At 56.3% G+C, this 20863-nt stretch overlaps 5 protein-coding genes across 5 annotated transcripts; 3 read left to right on the top strand and 2 right to left on the bottom strand.

Moving 5' to 3' along the window:
- Positions 1-245: 245 nt before the first annotated feature.
- On the bottom strand, positions 246-4655 carry LINJ_31_3290 (conserved hypothetical protein; the record flags this gene model as incomplete). Its single annotated transcript, XM_001467605.1, has 1 exon — positions 246-4655. One exon carries the CDS (start codon positions 4653-4655, stop codon positions 246-248), a length of 4410 nt encoding a protein of 1469 aa, XP_001467642.1.
- Positions 4656-5495: 840 nt separating this feature from the next.
- On the bottom strand, positions 5496-6785 carry LINJ_31_3300 (putative protein kinase; the record flags this gene model as incomplete). The annotated part of the gene is made up of 1 exon (XM_001467606.1): positions 5496-6785. The coding sequence occupies one exon, from the start codon at positions 6783-6785 to the stop codon at positions 5496-5498; it is 1290 nt and encodes a 429-aa protein (XP_001467643.1).
- Positions 6786-8460: 1675 nt separating this feature from the next.
- On the top strand, positions 8461-10368 carry LINJ_31_3310 (hypothetical protein, unknown function; the record flags this gene model as incomplete). The annotated part of the gene is made up of 1 exon (XM_001467607.1): positions 8461-10368. The coding sequence occupies one exon, from the start codon at positions 8461-8463 to the stop codon at positions 10366-10368; it is 1908 nt and encodes a 635-aa protein (XP_001467644.1).
- A 502-nt stretch (positions 10369-10870) lies between these two features.
- Positions 10871-11173, top strand: LINJ_31_3320 (histone H4; the record flags this gene model as incomplete). Its single annotated transcript, XM_001467608.1, has 1 exon — positions 10871-11173. The coding sequence occupies one exon, from the start codon at positions 10871-10873 to the stop codon at positions 11171-11173; it is 303 nt and encodes a 100-aa protein (XP_001467645.1).
- A 1911-nt stretch (positions 11174-13084) lies between these two features.
- SCG5 (phosphoglycan beta 1,3 galactosyltransferase 5) lies at positions 13085-15535 on the top strand (the record flags this gene model as incomplete). The annotated part of the gene is made up of 1 exon (XM_001467609.1): positions 13085-15535. One exon carries the CDS (start codon positions 13085-13087, stop codon positions 15533-15535), a length of 2451 nt encoding a protein of 816 aa, XP_001467646.1.
- Between the last annotated feature and the right edge of the window lie 5328 nt (positions 15536-20863).

A 20863-nucleotide genomic window follows, 5' to 3' on the forward strand; every position in this document is an offset into this window, starting at 1 on the left:
TAGAGGATCATGCTGCTCGCAGAATGCTTGGCAACTGATTCGAGGAAACTGAGGTGCAAGTCTGTTATTCATTGTGTATGTGCGTGTGTGCTTTGTAGATCCATTGCACGGGGAACAGAGAGCAATTGAACGACATGAAAACAAAAGCAAAACATGCACACAAGAGCACGCAGGTTTCATGTACATCTTCTCGCCAGACATACTCACCCTCATCATACATCAATAAAATCATGCAAGAGAGCTTACTAGCGCGTCTGCTTCGACACAACGGCAAAGGACGGGAACGTACGCTCCCGCAGGCGATCCACCTCGCGCTTTAGTCGCACTAGTTCCTCCTGCTGTGACCGAGCCAGCTCCTCTAGCTCGCTGGTGACAAAAATCTCTTTCGCCCGCGCAGCACGTGCGTGCGAGCCATCCGCGCGCGTCTCGACCAGGCGGTAAACTGCCCCCTTGGCACGCACTGTGTCGTCGAGGTCGCCACACTGCGCACCAACGATTGTGTTTTCTGTCACGCGCTCAGCAATCTGGTTCTTCAACTGGCGCACGACGCCCCTCAGCTCCTCTACTTTTCGACTCATGTTTGTCTCCACGAGGTCCATGTGGCGCTGAATATGCGCGAGCGTCTTTTCCTCCGACAAGTCCACCTCGCCGTTGAGCCACTCCTGCATCTGGCGGGTGACACGAAGGGTATGCAGCTGTCGCAGCTCCAGCTGCAGCGTCCCCGCGCAGTGCCTAAGCCGCTCCCCCTCCCACTCCAGCAGCTTCATCAGCTTTCGGCGAGCAAACACCTTGTTGAGGAGCGCGCGGCTCTCCGCGTCGCTTTGGAGAATGAGATCGTTGTACTGGGCCACGTCGTTGTGCCACCGCAGGTTGGAAGACGAAAAAGCCGTCGCGGTCGTGGCACTCTCGTCTTGGATTTGGCCCTGGTGCAGCCGGCACAAGGCGTGGACGTCGAGAAGACGCGTCACTGAGCTCTCGCGGACGGCGTCCATCTCCTCCCCTGTGGCGTCTATCTGATGCGCGATGAGTTTGCAGTGCTGCTGCGCCTCCCGAAAATCCTCAGCAGCTCGCTGCACCTCTGCCTCGGCCCCGTCGGCCAGCTGCTGCAGCTTAGCTACTGTCTGGCAGTGCTCGCAGAAAGCTGCCCACTGCTCCGCCGTGCAGTCTGGTGCGGGCCTGTCGGCATCCGGCAGCGGCGCCTTGCCGTCCTCGAAGCGCCGCTGCCATCGAACAAAGCGCCGATGCAGCTTCTCGCCCGTCGCCCCGTCATCAAACGGCGACAAGAGCCTGGCGCTCGCCGCGTAGCTGTCCGTTTTGCTCTCCGCTGCGGTCAACCGAGCCTGCGCTGCAGTCAGCGTGCGCTTCTGCCGTGCCGCAATCGACTCTGCGCCTGTCAGCCCGTCACGGAGAGCCTCTCGTTCGCGAGCCAAGGATCGATGCTGTCGATATGCGGCGCTGACGCACAACCGATGCTGAAAAAGTAGGGCGAGCTGCAGCTCCGCCTCATCGACTTCCTCGGCTGTGCTCAGCCGGAGCTGGCGAATCTGACGAAGCTGCTCGTCTAGCGTCTCGGCCGCTTCCCGGTTTTTTTCCTGCAGCGCCCTGAACTCGCCACGCAGCGCCTCCCTCTTTCCCTCGACGCGCTCGTTCTCCTCCTTGAGTCTCTTCGCGTAGGCCTCGACGATGCGCGTCTGCTCCTCCGTGCGCTCCTCTGGCGGGACGAAGGTGTCGCGCGTGTCGTCTGCGAAGTCCGGCAACGGCACATGCACCTCCAGCCGCTCCACCTCCTTTTCCAGGCCGTCCATCCACAAGTGCAAGGCCGCCTCATCCACCGGGGACACAACAACTGTCCCCTTGGAAGGAGCGATCAGTGCCCGCGCCTCAGCGCCAAGCTCCTTGTCCTCGACAACGAATAGTGAGTTTGGGCTCTCCTCGGTGTCGACAACCGCCGAGAAGAGCTGTGCGGGAAGGCTACCCAACTGCTTTCCAATCGTAATGCAGCGCTGCGTGCGCTCCTCCACCTGCATGACTGACTGTCTCTTCAGGTCTTGCAAGTGAGTGAAACAGGCGTTGAAGGCGTCCTTGAGCACCAGCGACCGGCCCTTAACGAGGAGAGACTGAAGTACCATGCGGCACTGAGTGTAAACATCCGCGTCGTTCAGCATGGCAGCGTCGAAGTCTTCAGCTCCGCTAGGGCTGACAGCCACGTGCGTCGCGGTCTTGGACACGATCTGCATGCCAGGAGGCGTGCGTCGACCAGCAGAAACCTTCTCTTGCAGCTGGCGGAGAAACAGTGCTTTGCGAGAAAGCGATGCCTCGGCCCGTGTCCTGCGATGGATGTGGAAATTGTGCACCTCCAGCCCAGGGGTGTTCATGCTCACCACCTTCATACGTGTCACCTCCATCGCCTCGAAGCAGCGCCTCCTGATGGTATCCTGGAGGTACTCGTTCAGGATAGCGTGATAGTAGTGTCTCTCGCGCATCTCGAGCACGGCGCTTTCACATTCGGCCGCAAACTGCTCGCGCTGCTCCGGTGTCAGGAAAGCCTCGAGAGGAACATCAGCGTCCTTTTCACTCATCGCCTTCGCCCACAGCTCACGCACGCGGGACAGCTCGCGGAGGAGAGCCTCCCGCTCTGGCGCCGCGTCACTTGCCTGTACAACGGTCGCCTCGTCCTCAGCAGTGCCCAGTCGCGCTCTCACCGCGTGCGTCCACTCCGGCTCCTGCCACGTGGCTTGGGCACCTTGCGCTTTCAACGCAACACACTGCATCACTCCATCATCGCCGCCGCAGACCACCTCCGCCCCGGCGTCAGCGATGGCCGCCGTCGTGATACCACCGCAGAACGAGGAGCGCGCGGCGTGTATCCAGAGCGGCTTGCGCTTTTCACGCGAGGGGGGGATCGGGGTCATTTGCACCTGGTACGGCGTCAAATCCCGCGCGGCGATGCTGCCGTCCCGGCCACACGAAATCACTGTTGCATCGTTGAGACGCAGGAGGCAACTGCCACCGCTGCTGTGGTCGTGAATGAGAAACAGAGGCCGTGACACCTTTACGTCACCCTCGCGTTGGCGGTCGAGCGTGTACACCTTGGAGTCGTGGTCTGCCGAGTGTACAAATAGGTTGAGCACTTCAGGGGTAGCGTAGCACACAAGTGCATCCGTGATTGGAAAGTCGAGTCTCCACCACTTGCGCACAAGCGTTTCGCCAGGGTGCGTCGTCATGGCGTCTCCGTCGTCCGGCGCCTCAATAAGGAAGGCGTCACCATTTTCGCACACGACAAGCAGATTCGTCTCCGACGGTACCCACCTTGCCAAGCAGATAGACGCAAGAAGAGTGGCGCGTACGATGCCACGATCCTCCACGCTGTCACCAAGGCAGCTCAAAAACCGCACGGCGTCTCGACCACAGCATGCCAACGCGCCACACCCATCCGCCTCAAGAAAAATAGGAGTGCACTCCAAGCACTTGTGGGCCCACACATCTTTCCCGCCCATGCAGTCAAAGCAGACGACCGTGGCGTCCTCGAACAAGATCGCAATCTGAGAAGCGCTAAGCACACACACGTGCACCGCCGGCCCCCGCGCTCCACAAGAGGCGAAAACCCTCACAGCGTTCCTTTCGTAGAGGGCCACGCTGCCATCCCGCAACACCCACGCTACCAAGGCCCCGCCGTTTACAGAAAGGCACCTGAGTGTAGAGGCTTCCGTCCAGCCCTTCACGAGGCGCGGCGCAGCACCTCCGCGGATAGTCGCCGTCGGCACTGTCACCGCGAGCAAGCCTCTCTGCGTGCTCAGCAACAGCTCGCCTCCGCTCGTCGCAGCGATGCGACTTGTGCAGGAAGGCAGGTAACCGAGGGAGAGGCTGCGACAGGTACCTTCACTCAGGTCGACAGATAGCAAGGCCCCTGAGCACGTGAAGATAAAAGCAGTGCCGTCCAGCGCAAGCATCGCAACTGCGCCACCTGCCGCTGGGGCTTCGCAGACCTCGCGGGTTGTCTGGCTGTCGTGCGAGTACACATGCACGGACCCCTCCTTCGTGGCGTAGCACACCATGTTTGGCCCTGAGGTGCACGCACTCTCTACACGCGCCTCAACAAAAAGGCACTTCTGAAAGCTCTTGCCATCGTCCCCGTGCGAGTAGCCCACAATGCCGTCGCTTCTGCATATGGCGAAGCGCACAACCGCCTCCTCAAGACCGCCAGGGAGCAGCGACTTTGGCTCTCCGCTGTGGCGGAGAGGGACGCAGTCGGCGAAACTGTAAGCGCCGCTCCGCGTGCTCCGGCGAAAAACTGTCACAGCAGTGTCAGGCACCGTTGCAAGAACAAAAAGCTCCGTCCCATCAGCAGAAAACACGATGTCTGCGACACTTACAGAGATTTCTGTTTCAGTGCAGCCGAGGCTATGGAGAGAGGTGGCATCGAAGAAATGCAGCGCAACCCGCAGCCTCTTCTCCGTTACACACAGCACGCCGGAAGAGCTGATGGCGACTTTGTCAATCGGGTACTTCCCACTGGGAAACGGAAGCCAAAGGTGTTCACCGCCGTCCTCCACTACGACCACGCCATTGTCAGCCGGAAAAAAGATGCGACTCTTATCCGCTGCAAACGAAGCGGACCCGCTGCAGCCAATTACTCGTGCAATGCTTTGTACCATCTCTGTGCATGCGCCCTGCTACAACGCAATACAAACAGTGAGGTCTCCTTTCAAACGACATATCCCCGAGCATAGAGTGAAAGCAATAGGAGAACAAAAAGCAGGGTATTAACAGTGCACAACGAACACGGAAGGCAGCAAACAAAGAGCTTTCCTCCGCCGCTCATCGCGGGAGCAGTTAGAACTGCGGGGTCGACGAGAAACGTCGTGCTCATATCCGAGTGGGTTGTGTGTGCAGCCGCTAGAACGAGAGCAATTAGCAGACACCTGTACAGCGCTGAGTTGCTGCGGGCAGAAAACCCCCCTAGCGCCATTATCCGCCGCGCATGCAGCAAACAGGTTCTTTCATGTGCACGGTCGATTTTGCGCAATGCGTCGCCACGACAATTCATTCAGAGGTCTCGATTCACGCCATTCGAAGCACCACTATACAGATATACGGATATAAGACCAGAGAAAAGGAGCCAGAAATCAAACCGTCTGAGTCGCACCTGATGTATAACATCTGGATGCCACAGTAACCCTCCACCTTCCCTTTTCTCACTCGTCCACATTTGCAACTCATCAGCCAATCTTTACATGCCAGACCTCATCACCACCAACACAGTTCTGTAAGAGAGATACGAGAGCCGTCGGCGCGTGAGGCAGTTCACAGGAGAAGCAAACGGTAACCAGTACAGGGCAAAGAGAACAAAAAAAAGCTTCGCACGTCGTCAGCAGTGAGATCGTGATGGCTGTACAACCCTGTAGCCCAGCATTCGCCAGAGGATGGTGTATGCGCCGAGCACATCGCGCCAAAAAGAAAAAAAAACAAACAGCCCTCGTTGTCCCCCTGCACCGTCACGCAACACCAAGGCCGCACTGGATCGCGTGAATCCACTCCTCCATGTTCTCTAGCGACGCGGCTTCAAACCACATCGACTTGCCACTCGTCGTGTGAAGCGCGAAGACGTGCTCGCGCTTCGCCGTACTCACAGGGACCGGGCACACACTCTGAATGTGCTCCAGGCTCAGTGCCTTTCCCTCGGTGTCGGACTCCTTGTCAGACATAATGAAATGACCCTTCTGTACCTGAAGGTACCGCCTCTTCCATGAGTGGTTGTCGCCGCCCTTCAGCTTGTTCAGGTACCCGGAGAAAAAGACATCCTTGTTGATCTGACCGACAGGGGTGCTCTTGGGCACCTCGACAGACTCGCTAGACAGGATCTCCGTTACGTGCTCCATCAGTGCGTCCTTTACCTCGTTGTCAATTCGCGAATTCTTCTTCATAGTATGCATAAACACCTTCAGACCCTCCCGCACGTAGGGGAACCGGAAAATGTCCCGCACGCTCGGCCGCTGCGCCGCATCACAGACAAGGATCTTGCGGACCACATCCCTAAAGTCGGCCGAGTACACCTCGGGGAGCGGCTCGTAGTCTCCACTAAGCACTTTGGCCATGAGACCCTTCATGTTGGTGGAGGTAAATGGGCGCTTCAGCGCCATGATTTCGTACAGTAGAACACCCAGTGACCACACGTCTGCCTTTTTGCTGTAGCGTTGGTTGTTCCACAGCTCCGGCGCAAGGTAGTACGGTGTGCCACAAAAGGTGTTTGCCACGACTCCGGACACGGTGTCATCATACTGGTGACTGAACCCGAAGTCGCCAATCTTGATCAGCCCGGTTGAGGTAAGGAGTACATTGGCTCCCTTGATGTCACGATGCAACATCTTGTGGCCGTGGATGTGGTCTAACGCAAGACACAGCTGCAGAAAAAGGAAAAGTGCCTCGTGCTCTTGGAAGTGCTTGAAGTCGGTCGCACGCGCCTTGATCTGGCGGTCAAGGTCACCCGAGTCGGCGAACTCCATTACAATGAGCAAATGCTCATTATCTTCCTTGTCTTCGATGTACTTGATGATGTTTGGATGGTGGCAGCTCGCAAGACACTTGATTTCGCTGTACGCGTACGTACGATCACGCGATGACATCTTCCCGAGGTCCATTGTTTTCGCAACGAAGATCGCCTTGTCGCTAGCCCGCTCCACCAGCCAGGCCTCACCGTACGAGCCGGTACCAATGAGCTTCTTCTTTACGTACTTGACATCTCCAGTCGCACCTGGCGCACCGAGGACGGACGAGAAGGCGCTCATTTCGGTCACAAAATACAGGGAGCTGCCAAAGTGGTGTGGGTCACAATGATAAGCTGAAATCCTGCCACGTGGAAAGGCACGACAAAGAAGAGAGCGCCAGGAAGCAGTAGGCGGAGAAAGATTTCATTTTAGCTACAAGAAGCACTGCGGCTCAGCGTCCGTGTCAATTGACTTCAGCCGTGGAGCTACTAACTGGATGTGACCGGATGCCTTCATCCTTGCCCGTAAAAAAGCGCATCGGAAGCGGACGAGCAGTGCCTTGAAAGAGGTGAGCCAGCGTCCCTGACGAGCCGTATTCTCATCAACAGCCACAGCACCATGCCCGACACCTGCCTGTGATGATAGAAAACATCTACTGCCGGTGGTGTGCGTGAGGAATGCTGCACACGAATGTGCCGTAGAAGACTGCCTAAGTGTGGCAAACGCTAACTCATTATAGCGAGCTTTCTGCACGCAGAAGACCGCATGCATACAAGCAACTCGCACCAGTGAATTCTTTTTCAGCACGACCATACAGAATCGATAAGCACTCACCCCCCCCCCCCACTCACCCCTTCTTTCACGAAGGCACAAAAGGATCAGATCCCAGCGTCTGGCGGTCGCGTATGCATGCGGTTCAAGCCCTGCCGACGACAGAAGGTGAAAGACACTTTCGCTGAAAAGCGGTACAGCCATCGGGGAAACGTGAGAGTATCATGCATCACCCGGCATGCAATCTTTATCGATGATGCACTGTGGCCGTATCGGCCATGCAATCGTCACACTGGAAATGACTCAGATTGTCCGCACGCAGCATGACAGCATGCAGGACACCAACAACTGCCCTGCAGCGAGTTTTTGTTTCTGCACCCCACAATCCTCTTGGACACTCGTGCAAGGTGAAGGAGGGGGGAACACACAATACTTCATGCTGCGCACAAAAGCACATTTTCTAGTTCTTATCGTTTTCGTGTAACATACCTCGCTGTTTCGCGCCGCCAGTCACGCCGAGGCCCTTCGCAGGCAAGGCCGCAACCATGGGAGTGCTACAGGGCGCCCCCCCCCTCCTCCCCCAGCACTTGCCGCGGTGCGCACGAGAGGCGGGGTGACACACACCAGGGGGTGTCTCTTTCCTCCTCCGCCGGCAGCAGCCGCCACGTTTCCGGTAAGACCTTGCGAGCTGATTATCGTTTTTTTTTTTCCTCTGCTTCTTGCCCCCTTCGCTTTTGCTGCTTCCCCGTGCACTTTTCTGAGATTCTACACTCACCCCAGCTTCCGTTTTCTACACCACGCACTGACGTAGGTATTGATGTGAAGAGACAGAGAACACAAGTGACGTGTGCGTCGACCTTGCCTCATTACCTGCCTCTTTCCCCTCCGTCCACACCATATGCAGCTTGTGCATCGTGCATGTTGCCAGGAACGTCACACAAGGCTTCACGCGAATGGCTTCTCCTTTTTCTTCTCTCCCGCCGTCTCCCTCTCTTCGCATCCACATTTCTTTCTATCGGACTTCTCAAAGAAGCACAAAGAGCACAAACCAGCTTATTTCCACCTTTGCTCTCCCTCGCCTGCACACCGCGACAGAGAGAATACACCCTTCGCCCTTCCTGGGTGCACCATTGCACCACCATTCTTGGTGTGCGCCGTCCACAATTCACCCGGTGTGCGTCTCCATGTTGGCCACCGCAAAGCCATGTCGGTAGTAGAAGAGGTTTACGCGGAGGGTCGGCGCAGTATTCAGGAGACGCGGTCCTCGCAAGCGCCGCGGTTTTGTCCCAGCAGAACCATCACCATCAATGAACCAAAGCGTTTCTTTATGCTGCTGATCGGAGTCTACGCGTGCATATGCACGTCCATCAGCTACGTGTACAACCTTTTCTCTGGCCAACTTCAAGAGAAGTACAACTTCACTCAGAAGCAGATGTCTGTTATCACAACCATGTCTAATATTCTTGGCCTCGTTGTCTTCCCTCTGGCAGGGCTGTACGACTACTACGGCCCGCGGCCGCTTTTCATGATTGGCATGATAATTTTACCCCTTGGCGGAGTTCTCTTTGGACTGGCCTTCGCCGATGCTGTGGGCGGCAGTGTTGCGCGCTTCACAATCTTCAGCGCCTTCCTCGGCGTCGGTACCGCCATGTTTGATATTGCGGGTCTCATGACTATTCTGAGTGTGTTTCCCAGCAGTCGTGGAGCTGTGATTGCCGTAATGAAAACGTTCATCGGCCTTGGTTCTGCCATCTTCGGCGCTATCCAGCTGGGCTTTTTCGAGCACAACATTACCGGGTTCTTCTACTTTCTGTCGGCGTTTGCCGCCTTTGTCGGGTTTCTGTGTGCTCTCTTCGTGGAGCTGCCGCCGTATCAGCTCACGGGCTACGAAGAGAAATACCTCACAGAGGCAGAGAAGGCGAAGAAGCTGTCCACCAAGAAGGCGTACTTAGAGAAGGTACCTTCTCCACGTCGCTTCAAGTACGGCTTTGTGCTTGTTGCCTTTCTCATTGTTCTTCTCCCCCTGCAGAGCGCCGTTGTGGCCTACATGCAGCTAGGACACCCCTACAAAGTCGCCTTTGCTTTGATCACCATCGGCGTCATGGCTCTCTACTGTATCATCGCGATTCCGCTCCGGTGGCTGGACGTGGGCAGCGCCAACATTATCGAGCAGCTGCCTGAGGAAAACGAGACTGCGGAGGCGGCCGCCGCTGCCGCATCAGACCGCCGCATGACAGCTGCTCAGCGCCTCAGCATGCGCATCAACACGACGCGTACGAGCATTGCAGAGCGAGCCATTTTCAACGCAGCCAGCCTCGACGAGTCTGCCCACATTGCACCGCAGTACCAGACATCCTTCTTCGAAAGTGTCTGCACACTGAAGCTGTGGGCCCTCGCCTACTCTCTGTTCTCCATCTGTGGCACTCAGATGGTCATCATCGTCAATGCCCGCTTTGTGTACGCCGCCGCGTCTGAGACGCACATGACACCGGAGGTCGCCTCCCTCCTCACTATCTTCAACGGTGCCGGCAGTGCCGTGGGGCGAATCCTCATGAGTATCTTCGAAGTCTGGACGCAAAAGCGCAAGCCTGAGGAGCGCATTCCGCTTACTATTTCGCTGTTTATCCCATCGCTGATTGTTCTCGCGGCGTCCCTCATGCTCCTTTTTGCGCAGAAGGAGTGGCTCTTGATCTCGTTTGGCCTGACTGCTCTGGGCAACGGCTTCTCTGCGGCCTCCATAGTGCTCGTGATGCGGACTCTGTACGCGAAGGATGTCGCGAACCACTACAACTGCATGTCCCTCTCTTCACTTGCCAGCTCGGTGCTGCTAAATCAAATGCTCTACGGAAACTGGTACACAAAGGAGGCAAACAAGCAGGGCAGCAACATTTGCATTGGGCGGCAGTGCATCTTCGTGCCCTTTGCTATCATGAGCGGCCTGCTCTTTACTAGTCTCTTCTCTGACTTGTATGTTCACCTTCACTACAAGAAGTTTTGCGACGAGGTGCTTGCGGAGCGTGCGCAACTCCGCGGCGCGCGTGCTAGCACCCCCCAGACCGACGAACCCGACGTTCTTGATGAGCATGAGCCGTTGCTGTCCTCGACGAACTGAGTTTGTGCGTCTTTCTAGACTTCTCCTTTTCGCTGCGTATTGTCTTGTAGTTCCCACTGCGTTGCGCACTCTCATCCCCAGCTGTGATTGGCCTAGCTCTTTCATTCCCCAAAGCTTGGTACGTCTTACCTTTGCTCCTGGGAGCTCTTTTGTTCTCTTGTGTTGCATTACACTGTTCACGTTAGGAGATAAAATGCAGTGCGCATTCATGAGATAGAAAAACAGGAGAGCAGTGCCTCATTGTGCAGCATTTACGAACCCTTCATCGCACGCTAGGATGCCTCACACAGTGGGACCTCATTCGTTGCGTCCTTCTTTGACGCCCATGCGCCGTTCTTGATGTCGCTTATCACCTCCAATATTCTCCTATCCGCTTTCTTCTGCCTCGTGCATCTCATCTGTCCTCTCTACACACTCCCTCTTTTTCACAGTCTCCACTCAGAGCCGTTGCGCTTTCAAGCTCACACCGTTTTCATCTCTCCTCTCCCCTAACATTTTAACAATGGCCAAGGGCAAGCGCTCCGCTGATGCCAAGGGCAGCCAGAGGCGCCAGAAGAAGGTGCTGCGCGACAACATCCGCGGCATCACTCGCGGCTGCGTCCGCCGCATGGCGCGCCGCGGTGGCGTGAAGCGCATCTCGAGCGAGGTGTACGAAGAGGTGCGCCGCGTGCTGAAGGCCTACGTGGAGGACATTGTGCGCTGCAGCACGGCCTACACCGAGTACGCGCGCAAGAAGACGGTGACGGCGTGCGATGTTGTGAACGCGCTGCGCAAGCAAGGCCACATCCTCTACGGCTACGCGTAAATGCTCGCAGAGCCGCTGCACACTCATAGATACACCTTCTTTGTTCCTGCCATCGTTTCTGTGGTTTCCTTGGCTTTCGACTTCCCCTCCCCCCACTATGGCTTTTCTTCTGTCTCGTGCTGACACCCTCCCCTACCCATCGCTGTTTGCTGGCGGCAGTACAGAAAGAAAACAGCACACCCACTCCACTGCATACCTGAAGAGCGGTCGTGCGCGGCCGTATCCGAAGCACGCTCTCGGCGTCCGTGTCTATGGAGGCTGAGTGCAGCCCCGCCCCCTCCCTGCCTCCCTCCCTCAACGCCCGCCGGCGCCAGAGGTCACCACGCGGGATGCTGGGCCGCCTCTTCGACATTGCCACTCCTCCGCCGCCGCTTGCTCGCTCATTGTCTGTGCCACAGCACCATGCGCCCCCTTTCACTCTTTGCGCTTCTCTTCGTCTCCTTATGTTCTCTGTTCGCACACACATAACACGCACGAGCCCACAGACGGAGGCACCCGAATGCAGAGGACACGCGGGATCGTGCATCCGCTGCTCAGCTTCGTGAAGCAGATGCCGGGCGGCGATGGGTGCTTTTCACTGACATTCGAGCCAGTGGGAAAGAGAGTGCAGCCGTACAGCCAACGGCGCGAATCAAGGAAAAAGTACGAGCTCTGAGAACGGCGCACCTGGGACCGCCTTTTCCCACCTCCTCAGCCTCATACGCCTGTGGCGATCTCCTTTTCTCGACTTCTCAAGGTAGACGTCCTTCTGTTGCACCCTCATCCGCATCCGCGCGTGTGAGTGGCGGATTGTGACGCGGATAAAATCAAGCTCGCCATGCGCTGCTCCCTTTTCCTTCCCCGGTGCCTGTGCCCACCAGTGGGGAGGGGCTCAGCAGCCTATTTTCGATCGCGTTGCTGATTTGGCCTTTGCGCTTCGTTTTCGGGTGGTCGACGCTGCTGGCTGTTTTGCGCTTCGCTGTAGTGTACAGCGTATCGTGGCGCCGCGCTGTTCTCTTTCGCGTTTTCGGCACGGCCTGCCCACCGCACGCCACCTACTCTGTCTGTGCATCAAACAGCAGGCCATCCGGGTACAGGCTCGATTTCACTCACCGACGACAGCGCACCCGTCCAGCGCGCGCCGCCCTCTTCCCTTGCACCTCTGCCACTTTTGCTTTCCTCTCCTGTGCGTGTGGCTACTCCTCTGCTTCTTCTCGCGTAGAGGAGGAGGGGCATCGGCACTGCTGACGCGTCTCCCACTGAAGTACGTGCAGGCCCTCCCTCTTTTCTGTTAGGCGCTGGGGACTTTCCATCGAACCGCGCCGGATGCCAGCGAAAGGTGCAGCGGGGTCACTGCCGCGCACATCCTTGCAAAGGAAAGTCTTGCCCATTTTTGTCTCGGGGAAGAGAAACTCAGACCTGTTTTGTGTGGCAACAGCCTGCACGACCAAAAAGGCAAACAGCCTCACCATTTCCACAGCGCCGCTTCGGTGTTGCTCGACGCCGTGACATCTTCCACTGTCACTTCGAGTCACCCGATTCGCGAGTCCTTTGACCATCTCACGGCGCCCACCTTCCCCCAATTCCCTCCGCCCATCTCTCTATATCTCCCTCTCTCTATTTCTCCCTACATCCACCCACCCACACCCACACCCACACCCACACACAGGCACATGCAGGTGGAGGGCGACACAGGTCCGCTGACTCGCGCGCCCTTTGCAGTCGCACCGACACGCTCACAACTCTTCTTCACCGCTGCCCTGTGTTGCCGTGCAATCCTCTTCGGCCGCCCTCGATCCACCTGCGTCTCTGTCCGTGGTCCTGCTGTCTCGCTGTACGCGGCCAAGAGTGTGCTCGTGCCACTTTACCACCCACCTGCACACCTTAGGCACTCCTTCCCCCACCACCTCACTGCACGCGAAGTACACCCTCATGCGAGAGGAGAACAATGCGCCACCGGCGTGGGCTCCCAGGGACACGCACCGCGCCGACCCTCTTCAGCTGCTTTCCTCCCCTCAGAAGCACTGCGGGCTGAGCAGCGCTGCGGAGAGCGGACAGGGCTGTCACTCGCGCTCACGCGGCAAGCCGGAGGTGGATTCGACTCGAGAGGCGAGCGGTGATAAGAGTAGCGCCAGCACACTGTCGAGAAACGATGACTTCTTGAATGAAGTAGCACAGACCCACTCGTTCAGATTTTGCGGACGTCCTCGACGATCCGCGGCACAGTGTCTGCGTTCACAAATTCAAAAACGTTTCCTGGTTGCGCTAGCCGTCTTACTTGCTCTCATAGTCATGGTTCACTGTGCTATCAGCCGATTCACGATCAATGTAGGCTCACAACAGAAGCGGTCGATACGGTTGTCAAAGGAGGCGGCCCGTCGATCTGAGTTTCCATCGCCGTTTTCCGTCCTCGTGCATCACGAGACTGCTGTTGAGCGGTTGACGACCACACAGCGCGGTCTTGCTGCCTCTGAAACTGACTCTCTGGTGCGACTGGACCCTGATCAGCTGCCTTCGTGGACGCTGCGCGTGATCGACGAGGACTGCACGATGTGCTTCGACAACGTCACGTACGCTTCTGCGGTTGCTGCGAATGCGGGGAGATCGACTGACAGGACGGGAAACCAGAGGCTGAAAGGGCTTTCCGTGTTCGCGACAACATCTGCGCCGCTGGGCCTCATGGGGCCCATGTTGTTTGCCATGGCGAGCGTGACGGACGACGTGGACGTAGCAGCTGAACTGCCGCGGTGGCAATGGGTGACCCGGTCGTACGCGCAGCAGCGCGGCTTCGTCCACGCGTCGCAGTCGAGGGGCACAGGTGAGCGACCGCGGCACTTGATCGTGATGGGCATACCTTCAACGGACCAGCCGAAGCGCTACCCGCTGCGGGACGCGCAGCGGGCGACGTGGTTGACGTACCGAGAGGTTGCGCGCACCGACAACAACTTTACTGGCGCGCTGCTGCAGCTCTACGTGTTCGCTGCTGCGGAGCGTGATTCTGAGGACACAACGCATTCCACCGTGGACGTGGCGCAGCTGGCCCCAACAGTGAGCGAGTACGCCGCAGCGACTGCGCAGCATCTGACGGTGGATGACGGTGACGTCAACAGTGCCCCCACGTACGTGCAGCGTCGCGTGGTGCTGCGTGATGGGTGGCGCGACATCCCAAGAAGCGATGACGCGGTGTGGAAGTCACCCTGCGCTGGTGTAAGGACCTCCGTGGTTACTAGGGCAAGTCTTGTGGACGGGACCTCGCCCCTCGCGGCTCTTTCAGCCCAGTTGTCGCTGCCCGTGACACCTGCCTTCACAGCAGCGGCGCAGTACGTGTGCCACGTGTCCGCTGCATTGTGGCAGGAGGCGCTGCACCACCGCAACTCGCTGTGGCTGGACTTTTTGACGGACCGCAAGCCGACCACGAAAAAGAAAATGGGCGATGCGATATCGTGGGGTATCCCGACAGAAGTAGGCATGACTCAAAAGGTCGTGATATGGCTCAACTACGCGTACACTGCCTTCCCAGACGTGCCGTACATCATGAAGGGCGACGACGACACGTACTTGAAGGTGCCACAGTACTTGAGCGACCTGCGGCATGTGCGCGGTGGGTGGGCAAAACCGCGCAACTTGACGGCGACCATTCCCCACAAAGGGGTTGTCCCACCGACACTGGGCATCGACGACGCGGAGGAATGCCTGTATCGAGTGTGGTGGTGGTACGACAATCATAACGTTGCATTTGGCCACGGTCCTGGCTATGCACTAGACCGTCGCCTCATCCAAGCTGTACTGAACCCATTCGATATCACCAACCAACGTTTGCTGATGCTATTAACGGTGCCGTACACCTTCATGTATAACAGTCATTATGCGAGCTTGCTCATGCAGCACGAGGACCTTTTCGTGGGACGGCAATTGCAAAGTCTTTCTGTTAGGGTGAAAGAAGTTTGCACGAAGCGTCCACTGCGCTACGTATCGGACAAAGAACCACGCTCGCTCCAGGTTCTCAGACCCGCGCCCTCCCATCAGACCTGGACATGGAGCTCGGTACTGCTGCACTATGCTATGCCGGCGATTCCTTATTTCATCCACTACTACTTCAAGCACGAGTTCGAGGTAGCCGAGGCGGCTAAAGGGGCACTTAAGCAGGGCATCGATGCCAGCGCCATCGATGCGAATGCCACACAGAAAATGAAGGAGTGGGTGGCGTCGCAAGTGCCGACGACGCTGGCGGACCTGAAAAGGGTGCAGAATGTAAGCTGGGTGCGCGGAGACCCACGCACGGCGTACGTTGTAGCTGAGGGCGACGGCGTTGCAGTGTACGATATTGCGTACAGGCCTCGCAACACGACACTTGTCGAATGTGCCATCGAGTCTGGAAAGTAGTGCAACACGTTTCTTTTCTGTCGCCCTCCACCCTTGGCCGTCAAGCATGACCTCGAGCACCTTGCGATGGAGGGGAACTGCTGAATTAAGACGCAAGAAGCGTGAGCCTCGGTGACCGCTGAAATGAGAGCCGTCCGTCTTTCTGTCTTTTTCTCTGCACGCTCCCCACTAGAAACTCATCTCTGTCTCAGGACCTTAGACAAACGTTTTTCTCCCGCTTCTCTGACACACGTCTACCCGCTGTGAGAATCGACGCGCTTTCTTGTGGCCAAGAGTACTAGTTGAGAGAGGTAGCCACAATGGCCGACCTTCTTCTTTTTCACTGGTGTCTCCATCTACATTTGTCTGCTGGCTGATTTGTGAAGCAAACTCGGTAGTTGTGAATTCACGAAGGACCCGACCGTATGCGAGAGCTTTTTTTTCGATGTGAGCGCGTGTGCTTGTGGGAAGTGCCTCAATGTGCGTCTTGCACTCTGCCAACGAGAGTACAAACACATACACGTAGTACGTGCACTACCACCACTCTGGCTGACTCCAACCCCATTCTTTTTTTTCGGCCTGCGCATGCAGCGTCTCTCTCCTGTTTTCTTTGCTTTAGCGTATGCCGAAACTGCTGGTGTGTAGCTCCTTCTTTTTGTGTTGGCCTGCACCAATGCTCTTTTGCTGTTTATGAAATAACTCCTGACTCCACCCCTTGTGAGGCACTGCTCTGTTCGACCTCCTCTTTTTTTCGCGACTTTTCTCCCCGTGGAAACAACAAAGGAGAAGTTCGGCCTCTCTTCCACGTTTCTCTTCTTCGCGTTCTCTTGTGTGATGAGCGTAGAGAATAGGCAACTGCGCAGCACACGCTCCCGTCCTTTGATCTTTCTGCTATACAGGAACTGGCGCTCCGCGTGCGCTACACTGAATCTGTTGTGAAGGAAAAACGGTTTAAATATCCCTCTTGATGCTCACCGTATTGTGTCTATGCTTTCACGTGCGTCTGTGTGTCACTCCTTCATGGGCGTGCAACGCACAGCGCCACATCTTCCGAGAGTGCTCCGATCCATCTCCCACACTTCTTTTCTTTGGCACGACGGTGGCGATGCGCAACCACATTCTTTCCCCCTTTGCCTCTGTGTCCGTTGCTGTCGGCATCATGGGCCGCTCTCTCGTTTTGCACAGGCATCGTCATCCCACGCCATACCATCTGCGATGCTGCGCCGTTAATCACTATCTGTCTTTACTGTGGCACACACACGAAAAACAGAACTGACAAACAGCTGCGCACTCTCTGGTGCAAAGGGCTTGGAGGGTAGTTTGCCGCTCCATGCTTTGGCTTCACAGTGGTGGCGGTGTTTTATTTTGTAGGCGACTGTGTGATTGTGTTGAGTCGATGTATGAGCGTGCGTCACAACAACTCCTCAGCGACTTTGCATTACACACAACACGAGGAGAGGTAAGCAGGCACGCCACCTGTGCGACTCCATATGTGCACGTGCGCGTATGTCTCTTCCTTTTCTCTTGTTTTTTGCTGCGTTATGCCCCATCTCTTTCTTTACACTCTCGTTACGTAAAGACACACGTCGTTTTGTTGCTCAGGTGCAATGTCTTTCTTTCTTTTCTGTCTCCCTCTTTTTTTGCTATTGTTGTTTGTCGAGCTGATCTTACGTTGCAGCGAATGCGTGTGCAGCGCTTCCACTCCATCCTCACTTACTGCCACCGGCGACTCCTGAAAGGTATCAAAAACGACTCGCAGGAGCACCGAACACCAGCTTAGCCGCGTAAGGGTGGCCGCACACACTCTGCCATAGTGCAACGCCCGCCCTGTCCATATTCCTCATCTCTCTTTTTCCTCTTGTATTGGCATTTCTTTGTTTTGTGTGGCGCGCTCATTCTTTTCTCTTTGACGTTTTTTTACTGGGGCCCACGGATTCACTTTTCCGTTGTCTGTTTTATCGTTTTCCGTCTGTGAGACTCTGGGGATGGCTGGCAACGTACGTGCGGCTGACGGCAGAAGATGATGGCTAGGCTGATGGACATGCCTCTCGTCTCTCTGATTGTCTTTTGTTGTTTTCGCTCCTCGTTGTCTTCGATAGCTGAACATACGCACGCTTTCTCTCTTGCGTGTGCTCGCCTCATGCAAATCGCAGTGATTGCCCGCACTTCACGAAGCTGCTGGAGCGGGGGACTGCTCTTTGCGTGCGCGCCTCATTTTCTTTCCTGGAGGCGTATGGGCGTGCCAGCACGGACTCCCAATCTTTGCTTACTTGAAACGGGAAGGATCGATGCTGCGCCCGTCCAGTGCACGACGTTGTGTCTCCCATGTAGTTGTCCAACTGACGAATCATCTACAGCGGAGGCAATGCCGATGTGCACGCACTGCTTCGCCTCTCCAAATCAGCAGCGAAACAAGTACGCGCACACCAGAAGCAAACGCAAAAACGAAGGAAAATGCACCCCGCGTCGGGGGAACTCTCACACCGAGTAGACTGCAACATATCACGCAAGGCAATATACATAAACGCTGGCTGGCTACCTATTTTTCTCACTCCTAACGTATCATGCACAGTAACTGGAGGGAGTGGCCTCTGCTCTTTGCTGCCACTGATGCAGGTGCACTATGGAGTCCGCGCGGAGAACGGATGACAGAATCCGTACTCCCTCCTGTGGATGTGCCTCGAGTCGAAGATGGAGCGATTAAGGCACGGCAGGGACAAGCGTGGGCCGCAGAGACCACTCACGTGCACTGTTACGCCCCGTGTTCGTCTCTGGTCGCCAGAGTCGTTCCAGCTGCCACGGCTGTTGCCGCTGTGCTACTGACATACATGCTGCATGTGCGCAAAGCATCTTGCTCTCTGCATTATCTGCGACCCCTTCCTTTTCTCTCTTTTGCGCGGTCATGGCATGGCTACTTTATGTGCCACGTGGCACCCCATGCAATACGCAACGATGGATGACGATCCCAAGGACAAATGAAGGATATCTTTCATGATGTACAGCTGGTGAACACAGAATCCCACAGCGCGCCTCACACGCCGCTGCATGCGACGGCACGCATGGGCCCTCGTGTGCTCGCACACGCACTTCGTTTCCACCTACCGACCATCGCATTCTCACGGCGGTGTTCTCCGAACTCTGTGTGTGGTCGCAGATACGCTTCTCGCTCACTACATGGAGCACGACAACTTGTTAACTGCCGTGCTGCACGAACGGGGAACCGATGCGTCAGATAGCGACGATGAGTGAGAGGCTGCGCGGCGCGAACAGCCGTTCCCTTCATCCTCCCTTGCCGATGGCCGACAATGTCAGCTGGGTGAGAGAACGCCACGCCTTCGTACGCGTGACGTCAACTCTCTGCGCCGCTACGGTCCAAAGTGGCGATCACTCCGCTGCATTGAACGCACAGGGTTAGGGTTAGGGTTAGGGTTAGGGTTAGGGTTAGGGTTAGGGTTAGGGTTAGGGTTAGGGTTAGGGTTAGGGTTAGGGTTTTTTTCTCCACTGATTCCTTGCACAGCGACACCCTCTCCAACAGGACGGGGGCGTGACGGTGTACTGGTGTACTGGTGTACTGGTGTACTGGTGTGCTGGTGTACTGGTGTACTGGTGTACTGGTGTACTGGTGTACTGGTGTACTGGTGTACTGGTGTACTGGTGTACTGGTGTACTGGTGTACTGGTGTACTGGTGTACTGGTGTACTGGTGTACTGGTGTACTGGTGTACTGGTGTACTGGTGTACTGGTGTACTGGTTAGGGTTAGGGTGAGGGTTAGGGTTAGGGTTAGGGTTAGGGTTAGGGTGAGGGTTAGGGTTAGGGTTTTTTTCTCCACTGATTCCTTGCACAGCGACACCCTCTCCAACAGGACGGGGGCGTGACGGTGTACTGGTGTACTGGTGTACTGGTGTACTGGTGTACTGGTGTACTGGTGTACTGGTGTACTGGTGTACTGGTGTACTGGTGTACTGGTTAGGGTTAGGGTTAGGGTTAGGGTTAGGGTTAGGGTTAGGGTGAGGGTGAGGGTTAGGGTTAGGGTCAGGGTTAGGGTTAGGGTTAGGGTTAGGGTTAGGGTTAGGGTTAGGGTTAGGGTTAGGGTTAGGGTTAGGGTTAGGGTTAGGGTTAGGGTTAGGGTTAGGGTTAGGGTTAGGGTTAGGGTTAGGGTTAGGGTGAGGGTTAGGGTTAGGGTTAGGGTTAGGGTTAGGGTTAGGGTTTTTTTCTCCACTGATTCCTTGCACAGCGACACCCTCTCCAACAGGACGGGGGCGTGACGGTGTACTGGTGTACTGGTGTACTGGTGTACTGGTGTACTGGTGTACTGGTGTACTGGTGTACTGGTGTACTGGTGTACTGGTGTACTGGTGTACTGGTGTACTGGTTAGGGTTAGGGTTAGGGTTAGGGTGAGGGTTAGGGTTAGGGTTAGGGTTAGGGTTAGGGTTAGGGTTAGGGTTAGGGTGAGGGTTAGGGTTAGGGTTAGGGTTAGGGTTAGGGTTAGGGTTAGGGTTAGGGTTAGGGTTAGGGTTAGGGTTAGGGTTTTTTTCTCCACTGATTCCTTGCACAGCGACACCCTCTCCAACAGGACGGGGGCGTGACGGTGTACTGGTGTACTGGTGTACTGGTGTACTGGTGTACTGGTGTACTGGTGTACTGGTGTACTGGTGTACTGGTGTACTGGTGTACTGGTGTACTGGTGTACTGGTGTACTGGTGTACTGGTGTACTGGTGTACTGGTGTACTGGTGTACTGGTGTACTGGTGTACTGGTGTACTGGTGTACTGGTGTACTGGTGTACTGGTTAGGGTTAGGGTTAGGGTTAGGGTTAGGGTGAGGGTTAGGGTTAGGGTTAGGGTTAGGGTTAGGGTTAGGGTTAGGGTGAGGGTTAGGGTTTTTTTCTCCACTGATTCCTTGCACAGCGACACCCTCTCCAACAGGACGGGGGCGTGACGGTGTACTGGTGTACTGGTGTACTGGTGTACTGGTGTACTGGTGTACTGGTGTACTGGTGTACTGGTGTACTGGTGTACTGGTGTACTGGTGTACTGGTGTACTGGTGTACTGGTGTACTGGTGTACTGGTGTACTGGTGTACTGGTGTACTGGTGTACTGGTGTACTGGTTAGGGTTAGGGTGAGGGTTAGGGTTAGGGTTAGGGTTAGGGTTAGGGTTAGGGTTAGGGTTAGGGTTAGGGTTAGGGTTTTTTTCTCCACTGATTCCTTGCACAGCGACACCCTCTCCAACAGGACGGGGGCGTGACGGTGTACTGGTGTACTGGTGTACTGGTGTACTGGTGTACTGGTGTACTGGTGTACTGGTGTACTGGTGTACTGGTGTACTGGTGTACTGGTGTACTGGTG

Source organism: Leishmania infantum, chromosome 31 (genome assembly GCF_000002875.2).
Source record: "Leishmania infantum JPCM5 genome chromosome 31".
Lineage (NCBI taxonomy): Eukaryota > Euglenozoa > Kinetoplastea > Trypanosomatida > Trypanosomatidae > Leishmania > Leishmania infantum.